This window comes from Ranitomeya variabilis, chromosome 2 (genome assembly GCF_051348905.1).
Source record: "Ranitomeya variabilis isolate aRanVar5 chromosome 2, aRanVar5.hap1, whole genome shotgun sequence".
Taxonomy (NCBI): Eukaryota; Metazoa; Chordata; class Amphibia; order Anura; family Dendrobatidae; genus Ranitomeya; species Ranitomeya variabilis.
In genome coordinates this window covers 615996449-616021442 of record NC_135233.1, presented here as the reverse complement: position 1 = coordinate 616021442, position 24994 = coordinate 615996449, and the positions used below count along the sequence as shown (strand labels likewise).

At 44.2% G+C, this 24994-nt stretch overlaps 1 protein-coding gene and 1 long non-coding RNA gene across 3 annotated transcripts in view; one reads left to right on the top strand and one right to left on the bottom strand.

The window, feature by feature from the left end:
• The window catches only part of LOC143807353 (uncharacterized), a 53172-nt gene extending 39364 nt beyond the window's left edge, over positions 1-13808 (bottom strand). Inside the window, exon 1 of the long non-coding RNA XR_013221707.1 lies at positions 13717-13808. This is a non-coding gene — a long non-coding RNA (uncharacterized LOC143807353). The remainder of the gene's footprint in view (positions 1-13716) is intronic.
• LOC143807350 (fatty acyl-CoA hydrolase precursor, medium chain-like) overlaps positions 3056-24994 on the top strand; it is a 155681-nt gene continuing 133742 nt past the window's right edge. Inside the window, exons 1-2 of one of the 2 annotated variants that reach the window (XM_077288794.1) lie at positions 3056-3129; positions 14037-14187. In XM_077288794.1, the coding sequence (XP_077144909.1) occupies positions 14127-14187 (61 nt within the window). In that variant the 5' untranslated portion in view covers positions 3056-3129; positions 14037-14126. The remainder of the gene's footprint in view (positions 3130-14036; positions 14188-24994) is intronic. The other variant, XM_077288795.1, reaches the window with a different exon arrangement.

The window sequence follows — 24994 nt, the reverse complement described above, 5'->3', positions numbered from 1 at the left end:
ATTTTTGTGAAAAAATATGATTTTTTATTTTTACGGCTCTACATTATAAACTTCTGTAAAGCACTTGGTGGGTCAAAGTGCTCACCACACAACTAGATAAGTTCCTTAGGGAGTCTACTTTCCAAAATGGTGTCACTTGTGGGGGGGTTCCACTGTTTAGGCACATCAGGGGCTCTCCAAACGCGACATGGCATCCGATCTCAATTCCAGCCAATTCTGCGTTGAAAAAGTAAATCAGTGCTCCTTCTCTTCCAAGCTCTCCCGTGCGCCCAAACAGTGGTTTACCCCCACATATGGGGTATCAGCGTACTCAGGACAAATTGGACAACAACCTTTGGGGTCCAATTTCTCCTGTTACCCTTGGCAAAATAAAACAAAGTAAATTTTTTGTGAAGAAAAGTTAAATGTTAATTTTTTTTAAACATTCCAAAAATTCCCGTGAAACACCTGAAATCTAATAAAGTTAATAAAGTTCTTGAATGTGGTTTTGAGCACCTTGAGGGGTGCAGTTTTTAGAATGGTGTCACACTTGGGCATTTTTCATCATATAGACCCCTCAAAGTGACTTCAAATGTGATGTGGTCCCTAAAAAAAAATGGTGTTGTAAAAATGAGAAATTGCTGGTCAACTTTTAACCCTTATAACTCCCTAACAAAAAAAAAATTGTTTCCAAATTTGTGCTGATATAAAGTAGACATGTGGGAAATGTTATTTTGTGTAATATATCTCTGTGATTTAAAGACATAAAAATTCTAAGTTGGAAAATTGCAAAATTTTCAAAATTTTCGCCAAATTTCCGTTTTTTTTCACAAATAAACACAGGCAATATCAAAGAAATTTTTCCACTATCATAAAGTACAATATGTCACGAGAAAATAATGCCAGAATCATCAGGATCCATTGAAGAGTTCCAGAGTTATAACCTCATAAAGGGACAGTGGTCAGAATTGTAAAAATTGGCCCAGTCATTAACGTGCAAACCACCCTTGGGGGTAAAGGGGTTAAATATCATATAAAAATTCTAAATTCATACAGTACAGTGACAGAACACCAAGACAGTACAATTGATCCAGGGTCACCCCATAAGGGTGATAAAATAGAATGTTATATATATGCACATAGCACAGCCAAAAGAATCACAAACCAGGTGGTGAGCCCAAATGGAGAAAATCCCAACATAGTAAAAAAGACATATGACAGTCAGTAACGCAGTATGGGATAATACCCAAGGGTAGAGCTTACCAACAGTGTGAGAGTGGCCCTGAACCGGATGTCTCGACATCTGATTATGTCCCTCCACACTGCCCTTCTCCATAATGTCTCCCCCACACTGCCCTTCTCCATAATGTCTCCCCCACACTGCCCTTCTCCATAATTTCTCCCCCACACTGCTGTTCTCCATAATTGTTTGGGTTATAATAGTCAAAACCAGAAAATTCTCAGTTGTGGTTGTATAATGGTGAAAATCACTGTCAGACACAGACAGAAGAGGCCCCTGTGCAAAAATAAAGTATGGGCCTTTGTAGTCAAAAAGATCATCATAATACACAATTCCACAATGGGCCCCTTTACATGTGGGGCCCCGGGGCGGCTGCCTAGGTTGCACCAATAATAATTCCACCCTTGGTCAAACTAGTACAGTCCGGGATTAGAATAGTAACCTCAATTAATGCTCCTCCTAACTTCAGTTTTGTTATGGTCAAATTGGTTAAATCTCAGTCACATTTTTAGTTGGGGTAGCATGATTTTACAATTGCTAAATGCTCCTCATTGGAGATATTTTCGGGAGAAAATAGAGAAATTGTAGTTATGCTTCTTGGTGGAGACAGAGCATGGTGAAAACTCTTAGAAAAAGTAGTACGGCAGTCATGTGAAAAAAGCGAATTTTTCGCCATACCTGGCCTTGTCTCTTAAGGGGACTGCAGAGGCGTTTGTGTTAGCCATATTGTTACCACTATTTGGGCGCTAGGAGGAAAGTTTGTTCTCTGGATGTAGGATGTCCTATGTATTTATGTATGGATAGGAGAATTCTGTCATCAGACTGAGAAATTTCATTTCTGTGGCTTGGAGGATTGAGATGTCTTTTCCCGGAGCTTAAATTTTGGTAAATAAATAAGGTTCTTCCTCCCGGTATTCCAGGTTCCGTCCTCCAGGAACTTCGGATGCTATTATTATTATACATTTTTTCCATTTATTCCATGGCGCTTTACATGTGAACGGGGGAAATATAGACACGTACAATAAACATGAGTAAAACAAGGCACACACAAGTACAGGAGGAGAGAGGACCCTGACCGCGAGGACTCACAGTCTACAGGGGATGGGTGAGGATACACTAGGAGAAGGTAGAGCTGGTCAGGCGGCGGTTCAGTAGACTGGGGATCACTGCAGGTTGTAGGCTTGTCGGAAGAGGTGGGTCTTCAGTTTCCTTTTGAAGGTTTCCGTGGTAGGCGAGAGCCTGATGTGTTGGGGTAGAGAGTTCCAGAGTATAGGGAAAGCACGGGAGAAGTATTGGATGTGGTTGTGGTAGGAAGAGATGAGAGAGGAGTAGAGAAGGAGATCATGAGACGATCGAAGGTTGCGTGTAGGTAGGTACCAGGAGACCATTTCACAGATGTTTGGAGCAGTCAGGTTGTGAATGGCTTTGTATGTCATTGTTAGTAAAGAAGCATTGGTCTGTGTTGAATGAACTGATCTCTCTGCTATTCAATCTTCAACCTGAGCTTTTCCCTAACTATCAGGGAATGAACTTCAGATTTTCACTGATCTCTCTGTTATTCAATCTTCAACCTGAGCTTTTCCCTAAATATCAGGGGGTGAACTTCAGATTTTTAGAGTTTTCCCTTTTGAGGAAATTATCACAACTGGTGGTCTTTCATTTGGGGTCATCTCTATTCTAATCTCTCATGGGTGAAGGAAAGAAAGGGAAACTTGACTTATAGTCATGTTGTTTTCTAGAACCCATTAGGGCGCCCTTCCAATTCCCTCCCTTTGGCTTGGGAACTGTTTAGCATTTCTGTAAACCTCTTAAGGAGATGGTGGGTGTAGCCTTTTACTTTTTGCTCTGGGCTTCCTAACCAGCTGAGGGCACAGACTCCTCTGTTATGGGTTCTGGAAAATAACATTACCGTAAGTAATTTTACATTTTAATTATAAAAACATTTCTTATGTGGTGTCTAATAATGGTAAATTAAATCCTGCCGTGAATTCAACCCAAAAGGCTGTCTTGTTTGTAACACAAAAATCCAAGGAGCTTCCCTGCTCAGTAATAGCGTCCTACCATCTCCCTATCTTACACCTTCATTAACCTTTTCTATCCCAATGGCCCTAAGATCGTCCATTTTCCCTGTGTGAAATTGGGCAGAGAGTCCGGAAACCGCAGAAATGTTTTTCCATAATATTTTTTCACAGTCAGGTAATATGTCTACGTAGCTTCTTTTTTTTAGGAAACAACTCATATACAACTTACTGAATATATCACAATATCGCTACTACAGTTAATATATGTTTCAATGCATAGGTAAAACCTGTTTTTATAAATGTGAATAACATAAAAGCTATCAAATATAGCTTTAATTTGCCAATATTTTGGCCATATTTATGATACAGCCTTTAATGTCAAGCAATAAATTATTCCCTCAGTCTTGACTACTAAAGAAACTTGGAAACAGATTCTGCTACAAGTTAAGAGCTTTTTCTGGCAGACATTGAAAAATATATTTGTTTTATTTCTTTGAACTCCAAACAATAGCATTATAATTTTTTATCAAAATTATTCTCTCCTTATTGCAACACATCAGAGCTATTTTTTTGTTAAACTTTCCTAATTGCTTTATCTACAGGCCAATTTGTTTCTTTAACCTCTTGCACACCTTGCTGCGTTCATTGTCCAAATCTTTACGATTGAAACAATTCCTTTTTGTCCATGTCATTTGGATGGCGAGACGATGCATGCAGATGTTTCTTATAATTTGATCAATCATTATGATTAGATCCAAAAATAATATTTATTCACAGGCTAATTCCATAGTGAAATTCCAATTGACTCCTTATTAATAAAATATTTCTATACATTTGGTACACTGCCTGACCAAATTATAATAATATCACCGATGTATCGGCCGTACCTGAACATGCCTCCCAAAAGGGCATAGCCAGAAAGAAAAACATAATGAAACTTAAACCTTAAATATATTTGTCATGGATGATGATATCTTATACCTAATTAAAGTGCCAGTCTTCTGCATTTAAACTGTTGGTCAAATATAATAAAATGATGGGTTAATAGAAATTCTAAGGTTGGAGGATCCAACATAACGATTATGCTAAGAAAAAGAATAGCGGATGTGCAGCTCAGCATCAAGGTGTCTTAGTGTAAAGATTATTATGCACTTAATTCTTAATGTATTTTTCCCGCAGTCTTGCCCTGTCTCTAGCCTCACAGCACAAGCATACCATATGCCTTCCTTACATTTTATCCTTTAATGCCTAAACACTCCCAGACACAGCAAGGCTGTTTCTTTTCATCCCTGCCAATATATATTTGCTTTGGGCCACCTGACAGCATTTTATGAATTGTAAGGGTATGTGTCCATTATCCTGAATTTCAGCATTTTGTAAATCCTGTTCCCACTGTGCTTTTGTTTGACACTGCATAAACTCGCCTATGGTGCAGATTTACTTGCAGCATGTTAATTATCTGCAGTGCAGACACTAGTCTCACCCATAGCCATTCACTAGATGTGGTAAATCCGCACAGTTCACTGAAAACATGTGGATTTACCTGCGTGATTAGAACACAGCGGTTTATATACAGCCAAAATATGCTGCATCCAAAACTGTTATGATCCGGTGACCTTGGAGCCGCATGAGACTTTCTCTGGAGTAGGTGGTACCTGTACTGACCGCAAACCCTAAACTGACACCGCAACTAGAAGTAGCCGTGGGGTGTACCTAACACGTCCTAGACACCTCGACACAGCCGGAGGACAAAATACCCCTATAGATGGAAATTGGAATTCTATCTTGCCTCAGAGCAGAACCCCAAAGGATAGGCAGCCCCCCACAAATATTGACTGTGAGTATAAGAGGAAAGACACACGCAGGCAGAAAACAGGATTTAGCAAAAGAGGCACTTCTAGCTAAATAGAAAAGGATAGGACAGAATTCTAAGCGGTCAGTATAAAACCCTAAAAATATCCACAGCAGATAATACAAAAATTCTACATCTAACTAAAGACATAGAATGTATATCTGCCTCTCCAGAGAATCCAGCATGACTGAAAAATCCAAACAAAGTCTAAGCTGGACAAAAACACAATGAATTGCACTGAATTGTAAAGCACACTGCATGTGTGCTGCAGAGACAAAAAACCAGACACTTATCTTAGCTGAATTGACAGCAGGGCATGAGGAGCCAGACAGAGATGCAATCCCTCCAAGAACAATGGACAACTGGCAAGGACTAATGGATCCTGCACACCTAAATACCTAGTAGAGCTGCAATCAGCAGAAACACCTGCCCTGGATTACAACCCCGAGACAACTGCACTACCACCAACAACCACCGGAGGGAGCCCAAGAGCAGAATTCACAACAGTACCCCCCCTTGAAGAGGGGTCACCGAACCCTCACCAGAGCCCCCAGGCCGATCAGGACGAGCCAGATGAAAGGCACGGACCAAATCAGCAGCATGGACATCAGAGGCAAAAACCCAAGAATTATCCTCCTGGCCATAACCCTTCCATTTGACAAGGTACTGAAGCTTCCGCCTCGAAAAACGAGAATCCAAAATCTTCTCAACCACATACTCCAACTCCCCATCAACCAACACAGGGGCAGGAGGATCAACAGAGGGAACAATGGGCACCACATATTTCCGCAATAAAGATCTATGGAAAACATTATGGATGGCAAAAGAGGCCGGAAGGGCCAAACGAAAAGACACCGGATTGATAATCTCAGAAATCCTATAAGGACCAATAAACCGAGGCTTAAACTTAGGGGAAGAAACCTTCATAGGAACATGACGGGAAGACAACCAGATCAAATCCCCAACCCGAAGCCGGGAACCAACACACCGACGACGGTTAGCAAAACGCTGAGCCTCCTCCTGAGACAACACCAAATTGTCCACCACATGAGCCCAAATCTGCTGCAACCTGTCAACCACAGAATCCACACCAGGACAATCAGAAGGCTCAACCTGCCCCGAAGAAAAACGAGGATGAAAACCAAAATTACAAAAGAAGGGCGAAACCAAGGTAGCCGAACTAGCCCGATTATTAAGGGCAAACTCGGCCAATGGCAAGAAAGCCACCCAATCATCCTGATCAGCAGACACAAAGCATCTCAAATAAGTTTCCAAAGTCTGATTAGTTCGCTCGGTCTGGCCATTTGTCTGAGGATGAAATGCGGAGGAAAAAGACAAATCAATGCCCAGCCTAGCACAAAAGGCCCGCCAAAACCTAGAAACAAACTGGGAACCTCTGTCGGACACAATATTCTCCGGAATACCATGCAAACGAACCACATGCTGAAAAAACAACGGAACCAAATCAGAAGAGGAAGGCAATTTAGGCAAAGGCACCAAATGAACAATCTTAGAGAACCGGTCACAAACCACCCAGATAACCGACATCCTCTGGGAAACCGGAAGATCTGAAATAAAATCCATAGAAATGTGCGTCCAGGGCCTCTCAGGAACCGGCAAAGGCAAAAGCAACCCACTAGCACGGGAACAACAAGGCTTGGCCCGCGCACAAGTCCCACAGGACTGCACAAAAGAATGCACATCACGCAACAAAGAAGGCCACCAAAAGGACCTACCAACCAAATCTCTGGTACCAAAAATACCAGGATGGCCAGCCAACACAGAACAATGAACCTCAGAAATCACTCTACTAGTCCATCTATCAGGAACAAACAGTTTCCCCACTGGACAGCGGTCAGGTTTGTCAGCCTGAAATTCCTGAAGAACCCGTCGTAAATCAGGGGAAATGGCAAAAAGGACCACCCCTTCCTTCAGAATGCCGACCGGTTCAAGGACCTCAGGAGAATCAGGCAAAAAACTCCTAGAGAGGGCATCAGCCTTAATATTCTTAGAACCCGGAAGATACGAGACCACGAAATCAAAACGGGAGAAAAACAGGGACCATCGAGCCTGTCTAGGATTCAGCCGTTTGGCAGACTCGAGGTAAATCAGATTTTTATGATCGGTCAAGACGACAATACGGTGCTTGGCTCCCTCAAGCCAATGTCGCCATTCCTCAAACGCCCACTTCATAGCCAACAACTCCCGATTGCCAACATCATAATTGCGTTCAGCAGGCAAAAACTTACGGGAAAAGAAGGCACATGGTTTCATCAAGGAACCATCAGAATTCCTCTGAGACAAAACGGCCCCTGCCCCAATCTCAGAAGCGTCAACCTCAACCTGAAACGGAAGAGAAACATCCGGCTGACGCAACACCGGGGCAGAAGTAAATCGGCATTTAAGCTCCTGAAAGGCAGAGACAGCCGCAGAGGACCAATTCGTCACATCAGCGCCTTTCTTCGTCAAATCGGTCAGGGGTTTAACCACACTGGAGAAGTTAGCAATGAAACGGCGATAAAAATTAGCAAAGCCCAAAAATTTCTGAAGGCTCTTCACGGATGTGGGCTGAATCCAATCATGAATGGCCTGAACCTTAACCGGATCCATCTCTATAGATGAGGGAGAAAAAATGAAGCCCAAAAAAGAAACCTTCTGCACTCCAAAGAGACACTTAGACCCCTTCACAAACAAAGCATTATCTCGAAGGATCTGAAATACTATCCTGACCTGTTTCACATGAGACTCCCAATCATCGGAAAAAATTAAAATGTCATCCAAATATACAATCATGAATTTATCAAGATAATTCCGGAAGATATCATGCATGAAGGACTGAAAAACAGATGGAGCATTAGAGAGCCCGAATGGCATCACAAGGTATTCAAAATGGCCTTCGGGCGTATTAAACGCAGTTTTCCATTCATCACCCTGCTTAATACGAACAAGATTATATGCCCCCCGAAGGTCAATCTTAGTAAACCAACTAGCCCCCTTAATCCTAGCAAACAAATCGGAAAGCAAAGGCAAAGGGTATTGAAACTTGACCGTGATCTTATTCAAGAGGCGATAATCAATACAGGGTCTCAAGGAGCCATCCTTCTTAGCAACAAAAAAAAATCCCGCTCCCAACGGTGAAGAAGATGGCCGAATATGCCCTTTCTCCAAAGACTCCTTAACATAACTCCACATGGCGGTATGTTCAGGCACAGACAGGTTGAAAAGTCGTCCCTTAGGAAACTTACAGCCTGGAATCAAGTCAATAGCACAATCACAGTCCCTATGCGGTGGAAGGGAACTGGACTTGGGCTCATCGAATACATCATGAAAATCAGACAAAAACTCTGGAATTTCAGAAGAGGAGGAAGAGGAGATTGACATCAAAGGAACGTCATTATGAACCCCCTGACAACCCCAACTAGTCACAGACATAGACTTCCAATCCAACACCGGATTATGTACCTGCAACCATGGAAAACCCAGCACAATAGCATCATGCAAATTATGCAACACCAGAAAACGACAATCTTCCTGATGGGCTGGCGCCATGCACATGGTCACCTGTGTCCAAAACTGGGGTTTATTTTTAGCCAAAGGTGTAGCATCAATGCCCCTTAAAGGAATAGGGTTCTGCAAAGACTGCAAGGGGAAACCACAACGCCTGGCAAATTCAAAGTCCATTAAGTTCAAAGCGGCGCCTGAATCCACAAACGCCATGACAGAAAATGATGACAATGAGCAGATCAAGGTCACAGATAACAGAAATTTAGGTTGTACAGTACTGATGGTAACTGAACTAGCGATTCTCTTTGTACGCTTAGGGCAGACTGAAATGACATGAGAAGCATCGCCACAATAAAAACACAACCTATTCTGACGTCTGAATCCTTGTTGTTCCGTTCTAGACAGAATCCTATCACACTGCATAGGCTCAGGCATCTGCTCTGAGGACAACGCCACAGCGCGCACAGTTCTGCGCTCCCGCAAGCGCCGATCAATCTGAATGGCCAGAGACATAGAATCACTCAGACCAACAGGCATGGGAAACCCCACTATAACATCTTTAACAGATTCAGAAAGACCCTTTCTGAAAATTGCCGCCAAAGCATCCTCATTCCATTTAGTCAGCACAGACCATTTTCTAAATTTCTGACAATACAATTCTGCCTCTTCTTGACCCTGAGACAGGGTCAACAAGGTCTTCTCCGCTTGATCCACAGAATTTGGTTCATCATATAATAATCCTAGAGCCTGAAAAAAGGCGTCTACATTAAGCAAGGCCGGATTCCCAGATTCCAGGGAAAATGCCCAATCCTGAGGATCACCACGCAGCAGGGAGATGACAATTTTAACCTGCTGAATGGAATCACCAGAGGAACGAGGTTTCAGAGCAAAAAACAGTTTACAGTTTTTAAAACTCAAAAAGTTGGACCTGTCCCCAAAAAAACAAATCAGGAGTAGGAATCCTAGGCTCTAAAACCGGAGTCTGAACAATATAATCAGAAATACCCTGTACCCTAGCAGCAAGCTGGTCTACACGAGAAGCTAATCCCTGAACATTCATGCTAGCACAAGACTCCTCAGTCACCCAGAGGAAAAGAGGGAAGGAAAGACAAAACATGCTACAGAAAAAAAATGGCTCAACACCTTTCTTCCCTTCTTCTGAGATGCATTTAACTCATTGTCGGCCAGTTGTACTGTTATGATCCGGTGACCTTGGAGCCGCATGAGACTTTCTCTGGAGTAGGTGGTACCTGTACTGACCGCAAACCCTAAACTGACACCGCAACTAGAAGTAGCCGTGGGGTGTACCTAACACGTCCTAGACACCTCGACACAGCCGGAGGACAAAATACCCCTATAGATGGAAATGGGAATTCTATCTTGCCTCAGAGCAGAACCCCAAAGGATAGGCAGCCCCCCCACAAATATTGACTGTGAGTATAAGAGGAAAGACACACGCAGGCAGAAAACAGGATTTAGCAAAAGAGGCACTTCTAGCTAAATAGAAAAGGATAGGACAGAATTCTAAGCGGTCAGTATAAAACCCTAAAAATATCCACAGCAGATAATACAAAAATTCTACATCTAACTAAAGACATAGAATGTATATCTGCCTCTCCAGAGAATCCAGCATGACTGAAAAATCCAAACAAAGTCTAAGCTGGACAAAAACACAATGAATTGCACTGAATTGTAAAGCACACTGCATGTGTGCTGCAGAGACAAAAAAACAGTCACTTATCTTAGCTGAATTGACAGCAGGGCATGAGGAGCCAGACAGAGATGCAATCCCTCCAAGAACAATGGACAACTGGCAAGGACTAATGGATCCTGCACACCTAAATACCTAGTAGAGCTGCAATCAGGAGAAACACCTGCCCTGGATTACAACCCAGAGACAACTGCACTACCACAAACAACCACCGGAGGGAGCCCAAGAGCAGAATTCACAACACAAAACACTGCTATATCTGATATGTATCATGGGGTATACTGACCACCCGCTCAGTGTGATTGTAGGGTCATACATGGTGTATACTGACCGCTCACTCCGTGTGATTGTAGGGTCATACATGGGGTATACTGACCGCTCACTCCGTGTGATTGTAGGGTCATACATGGGGTATACTGACCACCCGCTCAGTGTGATTGTAGGGTCATACATGGTGTTTACTGACCACCCGCTCAGTGTGATTGTAGGGTCATACATGGTGTATACTGATCGCCCATTCTGTGTTATTGTAGGGTCATACATGGCGTATACTGACTGCCCGCTCCGTGTGATTGTAGGGTCATACATGGCATATACTGACCGCCTGCTCTGTAAGATTGTAGGGTCATACATGGCATATACTGGCCGCCCGCTCCGTGTGATTGTATGGTCATACATCGTGTATACTGACCGCCTGCTCTGTAAGATTGTAGGGTCATACATGGTGTATACTGACCCCTGGCACTGTGATTGTGCGGTCTCCTTGTTAAGGCACATAGTTACCCTAGCTTTGCTATCACTGGATTCTTACTCCATTTTCACAATGTGTGCCTACTGACACATACATCTCTGCTGTTCCATGGTGCTGTCCACACACTCATCTTTGCTTTATCAAGATGCCTGTTTGCAATCTGACCCTGCTGTTCCCACAATCTGCTCTACTTCATGTAGATGCAGGGGCGGACATACCGCCGGTTCAACCGGTGCAGCCGCACCGGGGCCCAGAGCGGGGAGGGGGCCCGACCCGACGGACATGCACGGCACGTCGGCAATCGACAATTGTTGTGACTCAGTGTGCTGCTGCACTGCAGCCTGCCTGCCGCTGCGACGCGTGGATCATCATTCCTGAATTTCCTGCTCAGCTTGCTGTAATGAGCGCCGGGCCGGCGCCGCGGTACCCAGCGAGTGACATGACCGCTGGAGCAGCCTCAGAAGCTGCCGTGCCCAGCGCCCGCCACTGCCCGGAGTCTGCGGAGACCATGATCTGTCCACAGTCCGGGTCTGGGAGAAGGAGCCAGGAGCAGGAGGTGAGTATATTTACCTGTCCACTATCCACGCGCCGCTCCATCTTCCAATCCCGTCCCGTCTCTGCGCTCTGACTGTTCAGGTCAGAGGGCACGCGGATGACGTATAGTGTGCGCGCCGCCCTCTGCCTGATCAGTCAGTGCGGAGAGACGGGACGGTGAGGACCAGCGGGCGGGCAGAGACGAGAGTCGAGCCGAGGTGACTGAGTATGTCTTTTTTTTTTTATTGCAGCATTTATATGTGGCGCCGGCGGCACAGGCGTTATATATGGACGGAGCAGCATCACTCACTCAGCATCTATCTATGGGGCCCTGGGGGCCGGGCCCGGGGCCATAATGAATTGAGCGGCACAGGCGTTATATATGGAGCATCAGACACTCAGCATCTATCTATGGGGGCCATAATGAATTGGAGCATTATATCTGGCGGCACAGCTTTATAGGGAGGGAGTCCATATAAAGCTGTGCCGCCACATATAATGCTCCATTACTCATTATGGCCCCATAGATGCTCCATCCATATTATGGATGGAGCATCTATGGGGTAATAATGAATTGTATGGAGCATTATATGTGGCGGCACAGCATTATATGAAGCATCTGGGCTGGGCCATAATGAATTGTATGGACTATGGAGCATTATATGTGGCGGCACAGGCACAGCGTTATATGGAGCATCTATGGGGCCATAATGAATTGTATGGACTATGGAGCATTATATGTGGCGGCACAGGCACAGCGTTATATGGAGCATCTATGGGGCCATAATGAATTGTATGGACTATGGAGCATTATATGTGGCGGCACAGGCACAGCGTTATATGGAGCATCTATGGGGCCATAATGAATTGTATGGAGCATTACATGTGGCGCCACAGGCACAGCGTTATATGGAGCATCTATGGGGCCATAATGAATTGTATGGACTATGGAGCATTATATGTGGCGGCACAGGCACAGCGTTATATGGAGCATCTATGGGGCCATAATGAATTGTATGGACTATGGAGCATTATATGTGGCGGCACAGGCACAGCGTTATATGGAGCATCTATGGGGCCATAATGAATTGTATGGACTATGGAGCATTATATGTGGCGGCACAGGCACAGCGTTATATGGAGCATCTATGGGGCCATAATGAATTGTATGGAGCATTACATGTGGCGCCACAGGCACAGCGTTATATGGAGCATCTATGGGGCCATAATGAATTGTATGGAGCATTATATGTGGCGGCACAGGCACAGCGTTATATGGAGCATCTATGGGGCCATAATGAATTGTATGGAGCATTATATGTGGCGGCACAGGCACAGCGTTATATGGAGCATCTATGGGGCCATAATGAATTGTATGGAGCATTATATGTGGCGGCACAGGCACAGCGTTATATGGAGCATCTATGGGGCCATAATGAATTGTATGGAGCATTATATGTGGCGCCACAGGCACAGCGTTATATGGAGCATCTATGGGGCCATAATGAATTGTATGGAGCATTATATGTGGCGGCACAGGCACAGCGTTATATGGAGCATCTATGGGGCCATAATGAATTGTATGGAGCATTATATGTGGCGCCACAGGCACAGCGTTATATGGAGCATCTATGGGGCCATAATGAATTGTATGGAGCATTATATGTGGCGGCACAGGCACAGCGTTATATGGAGCATCTATGGGGCCATAATGAATTGTATGGAGCATTATATGTGGCGCCACAGGCACAGCGTTATATGGAGCATCTATGGGGCCATAATGAATTGTATGGAGCATTATATGTGGCGGCACAGGCACAGCGTTATATGGAGCATCTATGTTTACATAACTTTGTTGCAGTATGGGGGGGGGGGCCCAGGAAAATTTCTTGCACAGGGGCCCTCTGCAGTCTGTGTCCGCCCCTGTGTAGATGCCTATCTGCTGTTCGCACACCCAGTCCTGCTATATCAATGCGGCTATCTGCTAGCCTGGTTCTGGTCCTCCATGCTGTTAGTCTGCACATCCTCTGTCACAGTTCTAAGTGGCTTCCACCATCTCCAGCTCTACTGTTCCTCCTTCCCGTGCATCTCACCCTGACCTATGGCTTAGAGAATCCACCTCACCTGGTGAGCCATGAAATAGCCGGAAATACCGAGCGCTGGCACTGCCATACAGCTGGCTCCCCTGCACTGGTGAAGAGATCGGTCGTGCCTGCAGATATCATCCTATAAAAATGAAATAGGTGAATGAGAAATAACTAAACTTTTACTCTATGAAACAAATTAATTCCTGCTCAAGGGTTAAAGCGCCGCTGCATCCACCCTATAGTGTATACGGGCAGGTGCTCACACGTTGGATTATAGACATATTTGGTGTAGCTCCGTTACTGGCTATTATTGGCACTGGTGACTGATCAGAAATTATACTGTGATTTGTTAAACAGTAACAAGAACATTATCATCGTCTGTGACCTGAGATCACACTGCGAGGAAACACAGAACATTATCCACCGGGTGACTGCAGCGCACGGAACATGGAAAGTCTGCGGCATATTCTGCTTCTTACCCCCTTGTTTCTAACTGCAATCGGAACAGGTGAGAATCGGGGAGCACGGTGTTATGTTAGTTATATTCTTGTACATAGGGGGCAGTATTATAGCAGTTATATTCTTGTACATAGGGGGCAGTATTATAGTAGTCATATTCCTGTACATAGATGCAGTATTATAGTAGTTATATTGTTGTACATATGGGGCAGTATTATAGTAGATATATTCTTGTGCATACGAGCAGTATTATAGTAGTTATATTCTTGTAGATAGGGGACAGTATTATAGTAGTTATATTCTTGTACATAGAGGGCTGAATTATAGTAGTTATATTCTTGGACATATGGGGCAGTATTGTAGTAATATTCTTGTACATAGGGGCAGTATTATAGTAGTTATATTCTTGTACATAGGAGCAGTATTATAGTAGTTATATTCTTGTATATAGGGGCAGTATTATAGTAGTTATATTCTTGTACATTGGGGCAGTATTATAGTAGTTATATTCTTGTACATATGGCGCAGTATTATAGTAGTTATATTCTTGTACATAGGGGGCAGTATTATAGTAGTTATATTCCTGTACATAGGAGCAGTATTATAGTAGCTATATTCCTACACATACTCATTTAGGATAGCTGGCGCACTACTATAGTAAACAAAATCATCAATGGGGGTGCAAAAATGATGGCTGATATATGAAATCACAAAAGCACAAGAAGCAAGAGCCACCATAAATATCTGCACACCACCAGGATTAAAGTGAGAATAATATAAGCTTTATTGAAAACATCATTAAAAACAATTAAAACCATCTATAATACCCTCTGTACATCTGTACCTGTGGACCCTGTGTGCTGTACAACAACTCACATATAATAATGGAGCATGCACAAATGATGTAAACAGCTCTCAATACATTGCATTCAATATTAGCAATATAACTATCAGCAGTCCAGTTAATGCTGAAAAAGGCTATCACAAGCAATATACTGTAGCAGCATGCAAGCACACAATGAATCGTGTTAGAAACCCAATACCATGCGGCACCCCACCATAATATAACCTCCAACAGGATACCTATAGGTGAGAAGGAGCTGGTGACACATAATGCCCCAAAAACCAACAAGGGGGGAAGAAAAGATGAACAATATCTATATAATAGGCAAACAAGCCCTGCATAATTACCCTCCAAGTTGGTATGGTGGCAAAAAAGGTGCTATAAGGAGCACCAAAGAACCGTGCCAGCTGAAGGGGGCTGTGAGGCTGGGTCAACACAGGACAAATGCAACTGGAGGGAGAGCCCAACGCGTGTCGCTGTTCAAGGACAGCTTCGTCAGGGGAAGTGCTTCAAATATCAACAATGCAGCTTTTAAATACCTTATAATTACATGTGTGGTCTGCTCCGGTGTGTGGCTGGCAAGGAACGGAAGCCGGGGAACCGGAAATGACGTCAGGAAGAAGGGCAATGAAAGGAGTACTGAATAGAAAGGTGCGCATGCGCTGGTAAGAAGGTCAAAACAGCGCAAATGAATGCGAACAGCAATGTAAGAAAAAGGTGGGTATAACGGCTGTGCAGTTCCCGGGATTGGATCAGATGACAGTTCTGCATAGCACAACTGTCAGCGTATCCAGGGCACAAAGAGGAAAGTATGGCTCAGGTGGGCACAAGATTGAGGCAGAATACAGGGCCACAAGGATGGGAAATAATAAACCAACCACATAAGGTGAAAATATGACTGGACAATGATATCCCAAATGCTGCAAAAAAAGAGTTTTTATGAGGTTAAGGCACATCAAAGAAAACAAAATAAATATACGTATAGTTGGTAATGTACCAATGAAAATGCAATATATGATACTCATTACTGCAATGAACCTGTGACAAAAACTGTACATATATAATAATTTGTACCAATACACCACAGAAAAAAAATATATATATATTAATGAAAATTGTAAAACAAAAAAACTTTTTTCAATATACAAGAAAATGTCACAACAATGTATTGTAGGGATTCACTCGCTCAGGTGCGTTGGAGGAAACAGGAGGCACGTTCTCTTTAAAAGTTCACAGGTTTATTTGCACCATAAACCATACAGCAAAACAGAAAACAAATGGCCTTCAGCTCAGGAAAGGAAAATACAAGAGTCCAGTCCTTCAGGCTCAGTCCTGTGGAGGCTTTCTCCGCCACACACACAGACTCCTGTCTGTAGTGTCCCGCCTGGACACAGGGATCTCTGTCCACCATGACAGATTCCCACACTCCCTCTGGAGGCTAGCATTAGGCTTTCTTTAATAGGTCTAACCACACCCAGAACCCATCACATGATCAGACATGTGGTTGTGACCTCACCAAAGGTCCTGCAACAAGCATAGACAGGCATGGTAATGCCCCTTACCCAGGGGTGAGGTATATGGGTAGCCAGACCCTCCCATCTCTCATAGCTACCCGTAACCCAGACCCAAATATACTAAGCAACTCCTTATTGCTTTATGTGGAAACAGAAAACACTCCGGGTTACATCACAGCGACAAGCCTTCTCTGTGATACATACCTCCCGTCGATTAGACACCCTTTAGCCATGCTACAGTATGTACATCGATTTGGTATCACACGGGATTCACGGTGCAGGCTCAGTGCACATGCACTTTCAAAGTTCCATCATATGACATCACAGTCCAATCTCCATATGGAACAAAGGTCCAGCCAAGAAAGGTCCCATGTCATATTCCGTATAGAATCCAGAATGTTTCCTCCTCCCCAAAGTCTCAAAATGAAGAATTTGAAGAATTTCATCCAGTCTCCACACCCCCGTCTTGGAGACTTGTTGTCGGCCCATGTGACGTTCCGGAGAAAGGAGATGACCCAATGGTCAAAATGCCAAGAAAAGGTCCTGAGGAAGCGAAGACCAATTATCTCAGAAAACCTGTGAAGAGGAGATCCTCATTAATTCTATGGGGTGCCATAGAGTGGAGCAGGTAGATCCAACGGGATTCTACCTGTAACAACTTCCTGTGCAGTGTACCACCCCTGTCAGAGATCTTTAAATGTTCCAAACCAATCACCCTTGTGTTAGCGTAACTCCCAGCATGATGGGTCAAATAGTGTGCTGCCACCGTTGTTAGGGTCTTACCCTTATGCCTGTCAGCTGCCGCTGTATTGATTGTCGAAAAATGTCCCTGAATCCTTCGGCGCAGCTCCTGCGAGGTCTGGCCTACATAGATGCGAGGGCAAGTACAGATAATGGCGTAAATGACATTAGATGTTCTACAGTTAATATATGATTTCAGTCTATGTGACATCTGATCAGTGGGATTAATAAAAGGGTCACGCGTAGGGTGCATGTATGCACACACCGTACAGTTTGCACACGGAAAGGAGCCTTTCAGGACAATACCACGATTAAGTTTATACGTGGGCCTAGAGTAATGGCTCCTCGTGAGTATGTCCCTAAAATTAGGGGCCCTTTTAGCGGTCACTAAGGGTCGTGGACTGACTACCCGTGCTGTTTGTGTGTCAGTAGTCATGATTCTCCAATGATTGCTCAGGATATCTGTGGATTCTATACGGAATATGACATGGGACCTTTCTTGGCTGGACCTTTGTTCCATATGGAGATCCCTAAATTGGACTGTGATGTCATATGATGGAACTTTGAAAGTGCATGTGCACTGAGCCTGCACTGTGAATCCCGCGTGATACCAAATCGATGTACATACATTGTTGTGACATTTTCTGATATATTGAAAAAAGTTTTTTTGTTTTACAATTTTCATTAATATATATATATATTTTTTTTCTGTGGTGTATTGGTACAAATTATTATATATGTACAGTTTTTGTCACAGGTTCATTGCAGTAATGAGTATCATATATTGCATTTTCATTGGTACATTACCAACTATACGTATATTTATTTTGTTTTCTTTGATGTGCCTTAACCTCATAAAAACTCTTTTTTTGCAGCATTTGGGACATCATTGTCCAGTCATATTTTCACCTTATGTGGTTGGTTTATTATTTCCCATCTGCCTCAATCTTGTGCCCACCTGAGCCATACTTTCCTCTTTGTGCCCTGGATACGCTGACAGTTGTGCAATGCAGAACTGTCATCTGATCCAATCCCGGTGTAACAGGCCAAAGTAACCCCGTCCCAGATTAACCCCGGGTATAATTTGGCCTAGGCCAGAGTATACCCCGGGGTATAAACTGGCCTAGGCCAAACTATACCCAGGCATAAAATGGCCTAGGCCAAACTATACCCCGGGGTGTAAAATAGCCTAGGCCAAACTATACCCCTCCAGGCCACATTATACCCCCCAGGGTTAAAGTGGCCTAGGCTACATTTAACCCTGGGTATATTTTGGCCTAGGCCAAACTATACCTAAGGATGTAAAACAGCCTAGGCCAAACTATAACAGGCCACACTATACCCTCAGGCCAGACTATAGCCTTTTACTGGTTGCTATGGGATTTTACATGGCCACTTTATCCTAGCAACGCCCTGGATACGGTTGGAAAAGGGGTTTATCTACCTTGGGGGCACCCTCACAGCACTGCGGGGAAGCCGGGGAACCCTTTTACTGGTTGCTATGGGATTTTACATGACCAATTTATCCTAGCAACGCCTTGTATACGCTTGGAAAAGGGGTTAATCTACCTTGGGGGCACCCTCACAGCACTGCGGGGTGGGTGGGGATCCCTTTTACTGGTTGCTATGGGATTTTACATGGCCACTTTATCCTAGCAACGCCCTGGATACGGTTGGAAAAGGGGTTTATCTACCTTGGGGGCACCCTCACAGCACTGCGGGGAAGCCGGGGAACCCTTTTACTGGTTGCTATGGGATTTTACATGACCAATTTATCCTAGCAACGCCTTGTATACGCTTGGAAAAGGGGTTAATCTACCTTGGGGGCACCCTCACAGCACTGCGGGGTGGGTGGGGATCCCTTTTACTGGTTGCTATGGGATTTTACATGGCCACTTTATCCTAGCAACGCCCTGGATACGGTTGGAAAAGGGGTTTATCTACCTTGGGGGCACCCTCACAGCACTGCGGGGAAGCCGGGGAACCCTTTTACTGGTTGCTATGGGATTTTACATGACCAATTTATCCTAGCAACGCCTTGTATACGCTTGGAAAAGGGGTTAATCTACCTTGGGGGCACCCTCACAGCACTGCGGGGTGGGTGGGGATCCCTTTTACTGGTTGCTATGGGACTTTACATGGCCACTTTATCCTAGCAACGCCCTGGATACGGTTGGAAAAGGGGTTTATCTACCTTGGGGGCACCCTCACAGCACTGCGGGGAAGCCGGGGAACCCTTTTACTGGTTGCTATGGGATTTTACATGGCCACTTTATCCTAGCAACGCCTTGGATACGCTTGGAAAAGGGGCTTATCTACCTTGGGGGCACTGTCGCAGCATTGCATGGAGGCTGGGGAACTCTTTTCCTGGTTGCTAAGCGATTTCAAATGATCAATCTAAGGTACTTACACCATGTAAAACCCTATAGCAAGCAGGGTGCCCCCAAGGTAGATAAACCCCTTTTCCAAGCATATACAAGGCATTGCTAGGATAAAGTGGTCATGTAAAATCCCATAGCAACCAGTAAAAGGGTTCCTCGGTGTAACAGGCCAAAGTAACCCTGTCCCAGATTAACCCCGGGTATAATTTGGTCTATGCCAGAGTATACCCGGGCATAAACTGGCCTAGGCCAAACTATACCCCGGGGTGTAAAATAGCCTAGGCCAAACTATACCCCTCCAGGCCAGATTATGTAACTAATCTGGGGTTAAAGTTGCCTAGCCCAATTTATACCTCTCAGCTCATATTATACCCCAATGAAATCATTTGCATTGAGTGATATACACAAGAATTACTTAATGCTTCAACATTTTATTGAGAAACCAAACTGACAATTCTTAAAGAGTACCTCCCACTATACAAAACTTTTGCCCATGGCAAAAGTAGTTGTAAAGGGGGGTATTTGTAATGCATATGCATTACAAATACCCCCCCATTTTATAGTTACCTTAGGGGGGCTGCCCGATTACCCCCCCTCGCTAACCGCCGCTGCCCGTCTCCTGGTAGACGGGGTCCCCCTCCTGCCGCTAGGTGGCGCTGCCTCTCCATGCGCCGACGTCACAGCCAGGCGCCATAGAGGAGAGCGGCACCTGGCTAGTGCCGTTGGAGCTTGTAGAAGCAGAGCCAGCACCACCTAGCGGTGGGAGGGGGGGCAATAATTTCTCATTAGCTATAAGTCACTTATCATGCAATGCAATTATCTGGGGCAACAAATCGCCCAACAGTCATTCTGTGTATTATGACATTTAGTCTAGCATGTCCTTGCTACCAAATTAACGTTTAAAGCTAAACACTGATAACAACATTGAAATGATCGTGCTTATTTTCAAGATACAGTGCATGTTCAGTTGTTGACTGCAGATTGAAGCTTGCAGGATATGTCAACCAATCCATGGAGTCACCGACGTTTGTGTAGATTATTATGTCGCAACTCAACAGATTCGCCATGGTCATGATCTCTGCATCAGTTGCCCAGACTCCATCACGAGAGATTCCAGAGATGTTCACATATTCATTCACATTTTGGTTCAAGTAGTCCTGTAGTTTTTTTGTCAAGTCAGTTTTCATATGGTGGATGACTTTATCTCTGAGAAGGGAATGGTTGTCCTCTGTTCCTGTCAAGATGTAGCTGATGGCCCGGAAGAAGCAGTTTCCATCACCTTTGGTTTTATATGTACGCCGTGGTTGTTCAAGGTCTCGTCTGCATCCACAGTATACAACCTTACTAAACGTAAGGCCAAGAGTGGTGCTAAGATACTTCCTTCTTGAACTTGGTAGTAGGTTGAAAGCCTTAGTTTGCTTATTTTTCTGTGTGGCAGAGTCACTGGAATAATCATCATCGGATGGTGGAGAAGCCTCTTTATCCTGGTAAATCTTTAGGTTGCTGGTGTGGTATGTGTTGCTTAATATCTTGCCAGTTTTGTTGTTCTTAAGTTTTACTCGTCCCTTGGTCAAGGATTCCACAACTAAATAAGGTCCAATCCAGCGTGGTTCCATCTTTGAACCTATGCGTTGAATACGGCGCTGATTCTTGATATAAACTATGGTACCAGCAGTCATTTTTCATTCCCTTCCAGTAAAACCGGTCAGAGATTTTGGCTAAAGTTTTATCTCTGCCAAAATGGCCCCCAGATATTGGGTTGTCATGACAGGCCTTCAGGATATTTGGCAGTCGACTTTTAGTAAGAACCTCCTTTTCCCTATGATAAACAATTCCTCCTTGGGCTCGATATGGCTTTGCTGTTTGTCTAAACTGGGACTTGGCATTTGCACGTTTCTCAGGAGGTAGATCGTAGGTATACTGAGGGTACCTTTGTTCTGTTGCAGTGTAGAATCTCAAAAGCTGGTCATACAATTGATCTTCCATGGTTGTCAAAATTGGAAAAGATTTGGTGTCATAGAGAGCAGAGAGGTGTCATAGAGAACATACAAAACAAGTTATCATTAACTATGCACTGACAGGACAGCGCCATCTACTGTCAGTTCAGATCTGCACACTTTTCAACAAATAAGCAATAGGGTGAGAAAAACAGTGAAGTGATAACATTATGGCCTAGAGAAATACTATAAAAACTATTTTATACCCCCTGGTATAAAGTTTATCCCCCGGGGGTATACTATGGCCTAAGTCAGCTTTTGAATTTTTGTGCTGTTTCCTTCCTCAGTAAAAGGGTTCCCCGGCTTCCCCGCAGTGCTGCGAGGGTGCCCCCATGGTAGATAAACCCATTTTTTAAGCGTATCCAAGGCGTTGCTAGGATAGAATGGCCATGTAAAATCCCATAGCAACCAGTAAAAGGGTTCCCCACCCACCCCGCAGTGCTGTGAGGGTGCCCCCAAGGTAGATAAACCCCTTTTCCAAGCGTATACAAGCCGTTGCTAGGATAAAGTGGTCATGTAAAATCCCATAGCAACCACCTAAGGGGTTAACCACCTATCCTTAAGTGCTGCGAGAGTGCCCCCAAGGTAGATAAACCCCTTTTTCAAGCGTATTCAAGGCGTTGCTAGGATAGAGTGATCATGTAAAATCCCATAGCAACCAGTAAAAGGTTTCCCCACCCACCCGCAGTGCTGCAATGGTGCCCCCAAGATAGATAAACCCCTTTTCCAAGCGTATCCAAGGTGTTGCTAGGATAGAGTGATCATGCTATATCCCATAGCAACCAGTAAAGGGGTTCCCCACCCACCCCTCAGTGCTCGTCAGTGCCCCCTAGGTATACAAAGCCCTTTTCCAAGCATATCCAAGGCGCCAAGACAACGAGCTGGCACGAGCAGGGCTGAAGATTTCATGTCACATGTGACTATAGGGAGGGGGTGGGGCTTAGAAAGGGAGATCCCTGGCGTCACCAGAGGTGGAGGAGCTTGAAAAGGAGCAGTGCCCGATGGGAGGGGGAGCTGTGACCTAGAAGAATGAGCAGCTTTCCCTCAGCTTACCCTGGGGGGTATAATCTGGCCTGGAGGGGTATACTTTGGCCTAGGCTATTTTATACCCCGGGGTATAGTTTGGCCTAGGCCAAAGTATACCCGGGGTATAATCTAGCCTAGGCCACTTTAACCCCGGGTATAGTCTGGCCTGGGGGTATAATCTGGCCTGTTACACCGGGATCTGCACAGCCGTTATACCCACCTTTTTCTTACATTGCTGTTCGCATTCATTTGCGCTGTTTTGACCTTCTTACCAGCGCATGCGCACCTTTCTATTCAGTACTCCTTTCATTGCCCTTCTTCCTGACGTCATTTCCGGTTCCCCGGCTTCCGTTCCTTGCCAGCCACACACCGGAGCAGACCACACATGTAATTATAAGGTATTTAAAAGCTGCATTGTTGATATTGAAGCACTTCCCCTGACGAAGCTGTCCTTGAACAGCGACACGCTTTGGGCTCTCCCTCCGGTTGCATTTGTCCTGTGTTGACCCAGCCTCACAGCCCCCTTCAGCTGGCACGGTTCTTTGGTGCTCCTTATAGCACCTTTTTTGCCACCATACCAACTTGGAGGGTAATTATGCAGGGCTTGTTTGCCTATTATATAGATATTGTTCATCTTTTCTTCCCCCCTTGTTGGTTTTTGGGGCATTATGTGTCACCAGCTCCTTCTCACCTATAGGTATCCTGTTGGAGGTTATATTATGGTGGGGTGCCGCATGGTATTGGGTTTCTAACACGATTCATTGTGTGCTTGCATGCTGCTACACTATATTGCTTGTGATAGCCTTGTTCAGCATTAACTGGACTGCTGATAGTTATATTGCTAATATTGAATGCAATGTATTGAGAGCTGTTTACATCATTTGTGCATGCTCCATTATTATATGTGAGTTGTTGTACAGCACACAGGGTCCACAGGTACAGATGTACAGAGGGTATTATAGATGGTTTTAATTGTTTTTAATGATGTTTTCAATAAAGCTTATATTATTCTCACTTTAATCCTGGTGGTGTGCAGATATTTATGGTGGCTCTTGCTTCTTGTGCTTTTGATATTCCTGTACATAGGTGCAGTATTATAGTAGTTATATTCTTGTACATATGGGGCAGTATTATAGTAGTTATATTCTTGTACATAGGGGGCAGTATTATAGTAGTTATATTCTTGTACATAGGGGGCAGTATTATAGTAGTTATATTCTTGTACATATGGGGCAGTATTATAGTAGTTATATTCTTGTACATAGGGGGCAGTATTATAGTAGTTATATTCTTGTACATAGGGGGCAGTATTATAGTAGTTATATTCTTGTACATAGGGGCAATTTTTATTATAAATCCAAACATAAATACAATTATAATAAAAACAAAAATCACCCAGAATTACAAAACACAATTCACTTTGGTTATATATACACAAGTACTAAATAATCAGATCATATTCATACATAAATTAAAGTGTCCACACCTGGAGGTAGAAGAAAATGAAGCAAAAAAAACCCCAAAACCTAATTTCCTAACTGAATTTTACATTCCTCCATAACTTAATATTTCTCGGACTCCTCCCAACTTCTAGTGATTTTATCCACCGGAGTTCTGACATAACCTGACCAGCCGCAGCGTTGTGATCGAACAGCTCATTGTGCAGTGACACCCGGGTTCTCATGTGCCAATTATAGTATTTAATTACACTTATTATAATGTACATCGTCTCTCTGTCGATGTTACAGTGGAGGGGACACCATAGATTATGTCAGGATACTTTAGGGTCCGCAGTCTGGGGATTTTTAGATTATATGTGATTGCTGGGGAGGGAGGAAGATCTGGGAGGAAGTGTCAGATAAAGTGCTCCATAGTGTCCTCCTGCTGACAACCAAGGAGACAATTCCGATCAGAGACACTCAGATGTTTCAGGTTCCCCCTGACAAAAAGCCGACTATGCAGTGAAAGCCAAGTGACATCAAACAGTTTAGGAGGAAGTCGTTTCCTGTTTAGGAATCTAAGGCTTTCCTGCAGGGTGGTGGTGACCCAATCTCTCAGGGCCAGTGGAGAGTAGAAGGAAGTCCTACATACATGAGCATATAGGTCTCTTCTCGTACTGCTCTCAATGTAAGACTTATCCAGTCCCCACCTCCTAACACACTTCAGACCGTAGTCCAGATACTGGGGGAGGTGGTCACCTGTCCATCTCCTCCTCTTGAGACTGCCGCCTCTCACCCAAGATTCTGCAAAAGGAAATATCCAGTACCTGATACTATTTACCCACAGGGAGCTACTGATTGAGTCCATGTCCCCAAAATTTACCTTTAGAAACAAGGAGTCAAAGAAAACCCTT